General features: G+C 40.1%; 3 protein-coding genes across 4 annotated transcripts; 2 read left to right on the top strand and 1 right to left on the bottom strand.

The window, feature by feature from the left end:
- Window positions 1-528: 528 nt before the first annotated feature.
- On the bottom strand, window positions 529-2,766 carry LOC134623420 (putative deoxyribonuclease tatdn3; the record flags this gene model as incomplete). Its single annotated transcript, XM_063468567.1, has 5 exons — window positions 2,623-2,766; window positions 2,427-2,459; window positions 2,130-2,203; window positions 1,622-1,706; window positions 529-591 (listed from the first exon to the last, which is right to left on the bottom strand). Coding segments are annotated over exons 1-5 (312 nt in total), but the record flags the coding sequence as incomplete, so codon positions are not given.
- Window positions 2,767-2,858: 92 nt separating this feature from the next.
- LOC134623421 (kinetochore-associated protein NSL1 homolog) lies at window positions 2,859-8,471 on the top strand. 2 transcript variants are annotated; one of them, XM_063468570.1, is made up of 6 exons: window positions 2,859-3,073; window positions 4,656-4,728; window positions 4,836-4,966; window positions 5,185-5,239; window positions 6,986-7,053; window positions 7,149-8,471. In XM_063468570.1, exons 1-6 carry the CDS (start codon window positions 2,882-2,884, stop codon window positions 7,404-7,406), a joined length of 777 nt encoding a protein of 258 aa, XP_063324640.1. In that variant the 5' UTR covers window positions 2,859-2,881; the 3' UTR covers window positions 7,407-8,471. The 2 variants fall into 2 exon arrangements, with proteins under 2 accessions (XP_063324640.1, XP_063324639.1); XM_063468569.1 differs by having other exon boundaries at window positions 4,833-4,966.
- Window positions 8,472-8,942: 471 nt separating this feature from the next.
- On the top strand, window positions 8,943-11,054 carry LOC134623422 (basic leucine zipper transcriptional factor ATF-like 3). Its single transcript, XM_063468571.1, has 4 exons — window positions 8,943-9,066; window positions 9,409-9,513; window positions 10,494-10,538; window positions 10,734-11,054. Exons 1-4 carry the CDS (start codon window positions 8,992-8,994, stop codon window positions 10,875-10,877), a joined length of 369 nt encoding a protein of 122 aa, XP_063324641.1. The 5' UTR covers window positions 8,943-8,991; the 3' UTR covers window positions 10,878-11,054.
- Window positions 11,055-11,358: the final 304 nt, after the last annotated feature.

Here is an 11,358-nt window from a genome sequence, read left to right as displayed (position 1 = left end):
ACTGTAAAAAGTCAGCACAACGAAAATAAACTCCACCCAAACTTAGTTTATATCTGACCCAGATAGACTGCAGGTCATAACTTCTTACCTGAAGTTCAGTTCACCTGACACTCGGACCGGCGGCTGCCTCGGGTCTCTCCTCTTGCCTCCCCTTCCCTCATCCACCTGCTGGCCTCCACCACTTGCTAATGTTACTGAATCTGTGGAAGCTACGCCATAGCCACCACCATACAACTGAGTTATTTTACACACCGGCCAGCATCTGGCCAATCCACCACCTTTCATTGTTTATACCGTTACAAAAAAAAAAAAAAAAAATCATCAGCCCACTGAGCAAATGCCCGATGGCCAGTCCAGCTATGGGCGTGCCATCAGTTAACCCTTCGCGTGCCAGCTGTGGCATGCGTGCCTAGGGTTGCCAACCCCTGGCTTAGACATATAAACATGTTTTATTAATTCCGCAGTAAAATTAAAAATAGTTTAATAAAAGAGATTATTATAAGGTTCAGTTAGAGGTTAAAAGTCTACCTCTCCAACAGCGACCAGGCGTTCTTTGTGGTTATAGAAGTGTGGAAGGGCGACGTCCAGATCCTGTGGAACATAGTTCTTTATTAAAGGAGAGGCTTAAAAAAAACACATTAAAAATATTTTTCTGGGTATTCAGAAAACACAGATCTACTGGAAATTTCCCACACCATCTTCAGGGTTTACAGAGAATAGTCTGAAAAGGAGAAAACAACCAGTGTGCAGCAGTTCTGTGAGTTTAAATGTCAGACTGCTTTAAGGCAATAAAAAGGCAACAGTAACTCAAACAACCACTTGTTATAGCTGAAGTGTGCAGAAGAAGCAGAAGAGCATCTCTGAGCACACAGACACGCACTCACAGACACTTGAAGCAAATGCGTAGCAGAAGATCACAATGGTGGTCTGATTACATAATTTCCTTAGGGATTAATAAGCATTCAGTTTCTGATGGGCTGCCACTCCCGTCAGCTAAGAAAGGAAAACTGACGCTAAAATTAAACAACAATAAATTTGAAAAACAGAAAGCCAGAATTTGGTATAAACAACATGAAATGGATCCTGCCTTGTATCAACTGTTCAAGTCTGCGGTGGTGTAATGGTTTGACACTTTGCACCACCTTAGAACAGATTGAGCATCGTTTAAACATCACAGCCTTTCTGATTACTGTTGCTGACCATTTCCATCCCTTTATGACCACAGTGTGCCTGTCTATTGATGGTTGCTTCAAGCTGGTTGGTACATCCTTGTCAAACTAGTTTTCTTGAACATGTATGCAAATGCCCTCCACAGTCACCAGATCTCAATCCAACAGAGCACTTTAGGGTGTGGTGCGGTGGAACACGAGATTCATATCATGGATCTGCAGCTAACAAATCTGTACTGGATGGGTGATGCTATCATGGACCAAAATCTCTGAGGAATACTTCAAGCACCTGGCTGAATTGATGCCATGAAGAATTAAAGCAGATTTCTACCGTAGGAAGCAAACTACATGAATCACTGGATACAGTCTGGATACAGATTTCCTTCCCATTTTTTCATAATTATTTAAGTAAAATATTTAAAAGACGGATGCGCTACACATTGGTTCACTACCTGAGGTTTCACGCTGCGCTGCTGAGGCCCCTCGGCAGCCTGCAGCGGATGGATGCCAAAACACGGAGCCACGAGATCTGGATAGCTGTGAGAAAGGAATTCAACATAACATCAAAGATAATAAATGCAATGCTTTCCAGCTGTGAGCAGCTGTGCAGAACAGTATATACATTTGTTTTCTTTACACTCTGCATGACTGACTTTAGAGGAAAAGTAACACAAGCTCTGTTCTTACTGTGAGCGCACCTCAGTGTGTCTGTGTACTTTTACTATACAAATATTAGTCCAGAAAACCTAACCTTTAGTTGCACCTAAGTTCCTGGATAGTTTTATTTATTTCATCAGCAAATAACTGAAAGTTTGTCTCTTTTTTTTCTGTCTTAGTTCAGCTTAGTGAATCTTTTAGGCTTTATGCTGTTGATGTCGTTTTTCTTCAATTTGGTGTCCTCTCAATAAAAAGCAAGCAGCATAATATATGTTTGTGAGACAGACAATGTGCTTTGCAGACCTTTCCTGCAGCTGGAGAACTCGGGCAAACTCTCCGACTTCTTCTGTAACTGCAACCAGAGTCTTTACACCAGCCTACACATAGACACACATAACTGCATGCTTACTATTTTAAATATTATATTAAACTGCACTTATTGCACTTGTGTGACCCAAGATGAAACATACAACTACATTTTTCCTCATCTGTAGTTTCAGGCTGTATTTCCAGATGACTCGGAAAATATCTACTGCTTTCAAATGGCCAAGATCTGTAAGGCATAGGTGAAGGTATAAAAAATTAATTCATTATGCTTACCTCCCTCGTCCTCAGGATCACATCCTCGAAATCCTAAAAGTAAAAGAAAGGCTGTATTTGATCAGTATATATAAAGCTAGGAGCTGTAATCAGACTGCGAATAAAAAGAGTAGCAGGTTTCCTGATTTAGTAATGCTCTAAATTTCCTACAGTTCATGAAGAGGTGACGGATAATTTCTAACATGTGACAATTTACCTCTTCAAACTCATGAGCCGAGATATGACAGTGACAATCAACGAAGCCATTCTCCATTGAAAATCATCAAATAAAAGCTAAGAGACCAAATAATATTAGAATAACTTCTCTGCGTTAGTAGCATAGCTAACAACCATCCCGGAACACTCCTCCAGAAATAAACGTTGTTCCTTCACGGTCATCTATGGTAGTAGGACCGGTTCGTTTATGTTCAGTTCCGGGTTGCGTTAAAAAAAATATAAACAAGTTGGCGGTAAAGATGGAGGCCGTAGAGAGTGAAATCTTACCAAGTGAGGAAACAAATCCAGAGTACAGGGTCCAGGTAACCTCGAAGAAAGTAGTAAGTGAGCAGGTGAACAAATACAAAGAACTTTTAAAGACGGCTCTGGACGGGCAGCCGGAGGACTTTCCGGAGGAGACGAAGCGAGTTTTACTGCAGGAGCTGCTGGCAGTGAGTCCGAGTCCTTTCTCACATTTTGGGATTGACTGTAACTGAACATGATGCGGGCAATGCTAAACTGTAGATGCCAGGCTGCTGATAGTTGTTTTAATGAAGGCGTATTTGTATTTATACTACACTACTACTGTACTTTACAGCTTGATATTAATAAGCCACATCTGTTAAGCTCACCAGTAATAGTTATGAGGTCAGGCATTAGTGTCTGTGGGCTGTGATGTTAGCAGACCACACTGAGAGTAGGTGGAAGAGAGGAGATGGAGGTATGCTCTGGAAAGTCAGTTGAAGCAAGACAGGATAGATATGTGTGGATGAGAGGAAGGCAGGTGTAGCAGCGAAGATGCAAGGAGCGGATGTAGCGAAGGTAGAGGAGCCTAAATACCTGGGGTCACCTTCCAAAGAAATGGACAGTGCACAAGAGAGGTGGAAAAAGGTTGTAATTGAACGTGATGAGACAAAATTAGAAATAAGTACATCAGAAGGACAGCTCAGGTTGAGCATTTTGAGACAAAGTTGGAAAGGTGAGGTACAGATGGTGTGGAAAAGTGCAGAGGAGGGATAATGGCTCTATTGGACAATGGATGTTGAAGAGGAGAAGAGGATGCCTGGGTTAGGATGAGATGGAGACAGATGATCTGCTGTGATGACCCCATTTTTTGATCTAGTTCTTTTTACAAATCCTTTATAAACCTATGATTACAGACTGTCTGTGCCAAAAAGAGACAACAGACAGACAGCTGAAAAAATGCCACTATAGTGATTTTTTTTTTAAAATTACATAGAGGAAATCTGATATGGTGACAGTACTAAATTTCACTTAGGGGTGGTCTAAATGCTCTAGGATGGAGAATAATTAAATGGCGAGTGTGTGAATACTGTGTGTTTGTTTGTTTGTTTTGTGTTTTAAGTTGTGCTGACTGCTGTGTGGATACTTGCGTTATAAACTTCCGATCTACAGATATTGCCGGCTGTCAGTCTTCTAACAAATGATTTTATTGTAACCGACGCAGCGTTTGAAGTTTATGTTGTGACTCGTATCAGTTTTTGCACTGACTAAATCCTCAAAGACAGACATGACTGTTTTAGAGTCTTTTTATCACACTATTGGTGCTTAATATAAAACCATATTTTAAGTACAGAGTAAGTGCATCCCACGTATTTCGAGCTGTGTGCTTCATACTGAATTATCATCACACTGCAGTAGAAGAAACCAAAGGTTTTCATGAAAATTTGGGGAAAACAGTGTTTCAGTTGTGCAGATTATTTGTAGCCACTTTAAGCTTCATGTGAACTAAGTACAGAAACAACTGTGATCAACGTTTGACCTTTGTATGGAGGACTGTACAGTGTTCATATAATAACAGCAACAGAGTTTCCTGAAAATGATCCTGGTAGTCTTCTTTGGGACTAGATTAGTCAGGACAGTCCTGCAAAATAAAGTGTAATATGGCTTCCTGTGTTGACCAAAATAGAAACGTTATCAAATTGATCTGATCCTGCTGCAGTTGAACAGCTGACATCATATTTTAATGTGTGTTGCCACTGATTGTGTGTTTGTTTATTTGAAACTGTGCAGAATTTTGAGGCTGCTGTTCAGGCTAACGTGTTGGTGAATGGACGGCCTTGGGAGGAGGCGCCCGATGATGAAGGTGATCCTTCGCCCTTTTCATACTCTTGTTTCGATTATTATATTTTAAGGAAAGCTTTATTTAGTCAACTATGCTGTCTGTTTCTCTACCACCAACACCCTCAGCAGAGGATGAAGCTGTAGATCTGGAAAGCCTCCTGGACGATATTATTGTTGAGACCACAAGAAGGCGCCGTACATTCCCCAAAAAGATCCTTCCTCATGTGGTGCATGCCCTCAAGGCTGAACGGAAAATCATGGTGGGGCTTTTTTTCTCCTTGTTTATGTTTTGATTTACCAGCTTATTATTATTGTGCATTACTCTCAATTTTAGTTTTTTGTATAAAAATAAACAAATATATTGAATAACTAAAGTGCAAAAGTGCCAAGTGTTTTTCAAAGCAAAGAGTATCTTCACAGAATCTTTCATAAGCAGATATTTGTCTAAAGATTGAAACAAACACGTTTCATGTTTCAGGGGCTGTATGAGCAGGCCATCAAACCTCAAGAGGTGGTCAAAGATCCTGATCAAGGTAGTAGCCTCTGATCATTTCTATAGACACACACACATTTTTTATTTTAGCTTCTAGTGTTTTCAGGTCTTCCCCAAACACCAAATCTTTACAGGTATACCAGTGAGTGTTCACCTGCAGCTGACTTGAAATGCTGAGCACCAGCTACAGAGTGCTGTACTGCTGGCTCAGGACAGTGTTACTGTCTTACTTTGGAGAGTAAGTTTAGACATCTTATGGTTACGTGTAGAGTCAAAAAGAAAAACACATAAAGCGCCCTTTGTCCAGTGAGGGGGTGTTTGCTATTTTAAAGTGCATTTAGGAAGAACTGGTTCTTTTTAAAGGCAGACATGAAAGTTTCAGCATCACTGAAGTGAAATACCTAAATGCATCAGTACTTCTTGTTCACCGTTTTTAGTAGAATGAAGCAAAGGCTGTGAATAAAAACATATCGGCAGGTTGTAAATGAAGCGATAACAATAGTTTTACTGTAGTATCGCAGGTCACACAGTCATTCATACAGTTGCCATGAAAAATGTTTTTATATATATACATATATATATTTTAAACTTAAGGAGTAATTTGCACAGATGTTGATAAGCAGAGCAGAGCTGCATTACTTTCATAAATGCAGGCCTAAGCGTTTTGCTGAAGAGCAGTGAGTAGGACCCAATGAAATGCTGGCAGTTTGCCATTTTAAATGGTAAATGCACAGAATTTTCTAACTTATTTTGCCACTCAAAATGCTTTATCACTCATACATATATACATTATCACTCATTTACACACTTTCACTTTTTCCTACGTGTTAGTGCATTTTATCATTCTGTGAAACTTGAGATTCAGTATATTTCCCATTGATTCTTGGAGATGAAGACTGGAGCCTTCCAATTAGAACATGACCTGCTCTACTTCTTGAGCCACAGCCGCCCAATCAATCGCTCTTTAAAATAAATTTGAATCAACATTAGCTTGAAAACGATAAATGATGCTTGAAGAGAGCAAATTCTAGCATGGCCTCCTGAACAGTCGTAAAAAAGACCGTGCAGTTCTTTATCACAGCAGAATATACAAAAACTCAACATATCAAGCAGATGTGTTTATATGGTGTATAAATAGATGAGTTCTTCCACCAGTTTACTTTTAATCATTAGTTGTTATTCATCAATGGCTGCCTTCCACAGTGTGTCCTGTCTTCTTACTTTCACCCCCAACCGGTCGCAGCAGATAGCCACCTCTCCCTGAGCCTGGTTTTGCTGGCAGTTTCTTCCTGTTAAAAGGGAGTTTTTCCTTCCCACTGTCACTAAGTGCTTACTCGTAGGTGGTTGTTTGATTGTTGGGTTTTCTCTGTATTATTGTAGGGTCTTTAACTCGAGGTAACTGCTGTTTTGATCTAGTCCTATATAAATAAAACCCAATTGTTTTTAGTTTGTTTTAAATTTTCTAGATGTTGAAATAAGGAATTAAAAAAAGAAGTGCTTTGTATAAGTAATATTTGTCCAAATATAGTCACTGTTTCCTTACAAATTTTATACCAGACAGTATTCCCTTCTGCACACGCCTAGAGTAAGTTAAGTTGCAGTATTTCCAATGATTCTGTGACTATTTTGTGATATTCTTTGTGTTAAATCAGTGTGGACAGTTCTTTTTATTTTGCAGCAAATCTCCACAATGCCTAAGCAGACAGACAAGACTAACTGTAGACACAGCTGACAGCGATGTGCAGTTTACCCTCGATAACAGTGCCGTTCTTGTGTGTTTTACCAGAGAACATCATGAATGATTTGACAGCAGCCGCTCCTGGTGTGGTAAAGCAGGCCATCCAGGTCATAAAGGTAACACACTGAAAGCTCTTAGCAAGTTGTCCTTCATGTATAGAGTCACACCTTCATGTATGGAGTCATTACTCACACATATTTTTTTTCTACAGTCAATCAACACTCTGCAAACACAAGTTGAAGGCCTATGCGAAATCCTCAAAATGAAACCCAGCCAAGCCTCTCTGGAGATACACAGAGAAGTGTTTGGTTTTAATGACCAATCAGAGGCTCCCTTTCCTCCTGCGAAAAGAGCCATAGGAAACAAGCAACCAATCAAGAGAGCTGTGGAGGAAGCAGCAGCCGCAGAGGGCTATGTGCCCCAAGCCAAGAAACCAGAGTGCTGCGTGGGAGAGGACAAGCTCGAGTGACACTTTAAGAAACATTAAACCAGTGTGAAATTCCCAAACACTGCAGTTCCTCTAATGGCCACTTGGCTGATCCCAAGAACCAGCACATCCATAGACTCCCACATTAAAATGTCCAACTTTACAGCGGAAATAAATGTGCTTTACAAGCTGCTACAAAAATGTTTTGCTCTCTGTAACCTGCTCCACCCTCTTTAACACTTGTACAAGGTTTAGCTTTAGTATGATCTGGTCTGTGTCTGTATGCAGCTTGCCGTCCAAACTTAGCCAAAAACTTTTCACTGCTCTGTCTGTGGGCACTTCACCAGCACTGTGGTGGCCAAAATAGCAACACTGGGGCCTTAAAATACACCAGATTGTGTCACAGTGGATACATCCCTTTTTAATATCCAGTCTGTGGCTGAAATTAATAAGTGTAAACATGATCATTTCTTTTCCATGAAGCCAAACAGAAGTTTCAGTTTCATGTGTGGGCAGCAACAGAGATACTGTTTGGCAAGTCAAAAGCCCAAATAAAAATACCCCAAACTGGCTGATTTGTTTGTCCACTTGCAAGGACTAAAGTAGCATCAGAGGTTTAATCTTGTGGAGTTATGTGCAGCATGTTTTTGCATATTATCTCAGCTTGATCAGCATCAGATTTGTTCATTTGTTAGAAGAATGTCTAACTAAATTGATGATTTTTGTAAAGGGAAAACTGTAATTAGTGTTGAGGATTTGAGTGAATGAAATGAAATCATTTAGGTCATTTCTGTTATCTTGTGCATATTGTATAAAATACAATTCCAGGGGCTTTGCTTGTACTTGTACTTGTAACCTTCTTTCTCATATTGGTCACTTTGTGGTCACTTTAATCCACTTTAAAGAGATTCATAAACCTTAAATTTATGGTTAACACTCCGTAAAAGCTGTCGGTTTAGTTAAATATATTATGTTACAACCCTTTAAATCCCTTTTCTGTTTTTCAAGACTTTAACTGAGAGAAACTGTATTTTTGGGAAACTATGTTAAGTAGTGGATTTATAGTTGTCACCTGCAGAATATGGGAATGATCTGTGCTCACAGTAAAAACAGAAACTTTAAAACATGTTTATGAATGGAAGAAGTGTGTATTTTAATGCAAAACATTTCATTCTGTAAATCTAACCAAATAGTTTTGGTGCATAAATCTAATGTGTGAGTGTAAACAGTAGCTGAAGCTGAACCCTAACCTCCAGGGTGAAAGTCCTGCGTCTCACCAGGTTGTTGTTTTTTAATAGAATCTGCTTCGTCTGTTGATTATCTGAGTTGGCTGTCTGGTAGTCCTGAAGACAGACTTCTTCCATATGCTAAATACAGGTTAACCATGGGGCCCCCCAAGTCACATGACTTACATTAACTGTCCTCACCACTTCTTTAAAAAAGGCAGCGAAATTGAAAAGTAAGCTGAAGTGAAACTCGAGCTAGTTTTCTACCTGGTGTGTTTGAACTTGACTGGACTCAGTGCCCAGCACACACACACACACACACACAGCTATCAGTCTCCTGACAGAACCAGTGTTCAGAATACCGTCGGCTTTCCTTTTAGGTTTTGATTTTAAAGCCTGTGATGTCAGACTCTGGTTTTTCATGCCAGTCTCAACAGAATAACATCAGCACCAACCAGCTCTGTGAAGGATGGGAGGTAAGAAAGATCACGTCATCGTGTTTTTTCTTAACACGTGTACATTTAGGTTTGGTTTTTTTTTTGCTGTTTACCTTCCTATTAATTCACGGGGAGGTCAGGGGTCAAGGGGTTTTAAAGATGGTTTAAAAAACATCTTGTGTATATAGGCTGATATCGCTATGGTCACCCTCGGTGCTTCACATGGAGGTTGTGTGAGAAATAGGCAGATATGTGATGTAACGCTGCCAATGTCCTCACATGAATCTGCTCAAACAAACTCGGGTTAAGCAGTAAAAAACGAGACGTAAAATATCACAATTGTAGAACGTGTCAACGGATTATAGTGTTTGTTTGTGTCAGTGTTCGGAGGATGAGGGGCGGAGGATGAAGAGGAGAGAGAAGAACAGAGTTGCAGCTCAGAAGAGCCGCAAAAGACAAACTCAGAGAGCCGACCTGCTGCACGAGGTGGGTGAGCGTATTTCTGCTGATCAGATTCTGATATATGCATAAAAGTTGGTGTGTCAAACATATGGCACTTGGGCCCAAAGTGGCCCACCAAAAGGTCTACTTTGGGGCTCTTAACAGGTTTGCAAAATGTTGCAAATATTTTTTGCACTGTATTTTTTTCTCCATGAAGGTTTATTTTGCAAGTCACTGAGAACAGATTGTGTCTTTGAGACTGCTTGTCTGAGACGTTAATTTCATCACAGCCAGATGGCCGCCCGCTCACCTTTACAGACTTGTTACTGACCATAACACATCGGCTAAAGTGAGGTGGTTAAACCAACGACCATGCCAACACATTTCTTTGATTTACAGCTGGAGTGTTTCTGGCTGGCTGTTTTGTTTCTCAAACTGTTTTAGGTTTTACTACAGTTCAGATCAAATTGGGCTGTATGTGGCTGATAAACTAGAATGAGTATTTTGGCAGGTCCTCTCTTGCTTGAGGCTGCTGGTTTAAAGCAAACTGTCGGTCAAAGAGCAACTAGCATTTACATGTGGACCACCAGGATAAAAATATGAAGTGAAATGGAGTTAATTAATATTACTTTTATAGCTTTAAAAAAAAAAGTTTATTATTAATAAAAAAATGTGATGTGTGGCTCCTGACCGTTTGTTGGCTTGTGAAATAGGGCAAGGAGAGTGCTCTCTGATTTCTCTGTCTCCATATTATCAAATCCAGAGATGACTGAGTGCTTACAAGCTGGGACTGCAGCAATAAAAATCCCATTGTGCATTTATGCAATGAATGTGTAGCAGCCACATTTATGTGTCTATGCAAAAATCACATTTCCAAAATTACAATCCCAATCAAAATACCCCAAAGATGAAATGTTCAGTCTAGCTTTTGTTTTCAAATAAATATTATTTTTTATTCATATGAAAGCTTTTATTTTTTAATGTAACATGTATTTCCCACTTTGTTTCCCCCTCTTCACCTCCAGGCTTGTGAGCTGCTAGAGCAGAGGAACAGGAAGTTGAGGAGAGAGGTAAACACACTGCTAATTCTGTCTCTGTTCGTCTTTTACAGACAATTTTATTTTATATAAACAACAGCAAGTCCTGTTTGTATGAAATGCATAAAACACAGCAGAAATGAAAACAGCGTAAATATTTAAAATAAAATAGTTCTGGTGTACCTCCATTGCTTTTACACAGCAGTAACAGAGTGAATTCATCTCCAGGTGGATTCTCTGTCAGAGGAGCAGCACCTGCTGACCGAAGCTCTTAGAGCCCACGAGCCCTTCTGTCCCATCATGCACTGCTCCTTTGCCTCCTCCACCTCTTCCACCCTGCAGCCCGAGAACATGGCAGCCCGTTCTGTTTGAGGCAGGGAACAAAGTTTCTGAAGACGAGTTAAACTTCTGAATGTATCTGAGAGTCGGTGTCTCTGTAATGCTGCAGTGAACCTCTAGAGAGCGCTGTTCACCACGCTTACACACAGTGACGATGCAACAGGTTTGAGCTGCTGCTGATCTCAAATCCCGGTGAAGAGCGTCCTCTGGTGGTGCTGTTATAGAGCTAATCATATTATTGAGAGGAGACCTGAGCTGCAGCAAATACGAAGCAATCAGTCGAAAAGCAACGTCAGTGTAATATTGTTATCTTTATTGTGATCAGAATAAAGTACTGACTCATTCATATGGACATATGTTTAACAAAAAGGATCTGGTTATACATTTTCACTGTTCCTAAATGAAGAAAGATGGGCCATTACTATTATCTTCTTCTTCTTCTCATAGAAGCTAGTCTGAAACCTTTGCTCATAAAACAACATTAGTTTAATCAGCTTTAATCAGGGATAGGGAT

Source organism: Pelmatolapia mariae, unplaced genomic scaffold, assembly GCF_036321145.2.
Source record: "Pelmatolapia mariae isolate MD_Pm_ZW unplaced genomic scaffold, Pm_UMD_F_2 NODE_ptg000645l+_length_37059_cov_1, whole genome shotgun sequence".
Lineage (NCBI taxonomy): Eukaryota > Metazoa > Chordata > Actinopteri > Cichliformes > Cichlidae > Pelmatolapia > Pelmatolapia mariae.
The sequence above is the reverse complement of the archived record's forward strand: the minus strand, read 5'-3'. Positions and strand labels throughout refer to the sequence as shown.

Coding starts and splice junctions, on each gene's coding strand:
- LOC134623421 (XM_063468569.1), top strand. CDS start 2,882: ATGGAGGCCGTAGAGAGTGAAATCTTACCAAGTGAGGAAACAAATCCA. Junction 3,074..4,655: donor TACTGCAGGAGCTGCTGGCA/GTGAGTCCGAGT, acceptor GAAACTGTGCAG/AATTTTGAGGCTGCTGTTCA. Junction 5,240..6,985: donor GGTCAAAGATCCTGATCAAG/GTAGTAGCCTCT, acceptor GTGTTTTACCAG/AGAACATCATGAATGATTTG.
- LOC134623422 (XM_063468571.1), top strand. CDS start 8,992: ATGTCAGACTCTGGTTTTTCATGCCAGTCTCAACAGAATAACATCAGC. Junction 9,067..9,408: donor AGCTCTGTGAAGGATGGGAG/GTAAGAAAGATC, acceptor TGTTTGTGTCAG/TGTTCGGAGGATGAGGGGCG. Junction 10,539..10,733: donor ACAGGAAGTTGAGGAGAGAG/GTAAACACACTG, acceptor ATTCATCTCCAG/GTGGATTCTCTGTCAGAGGA.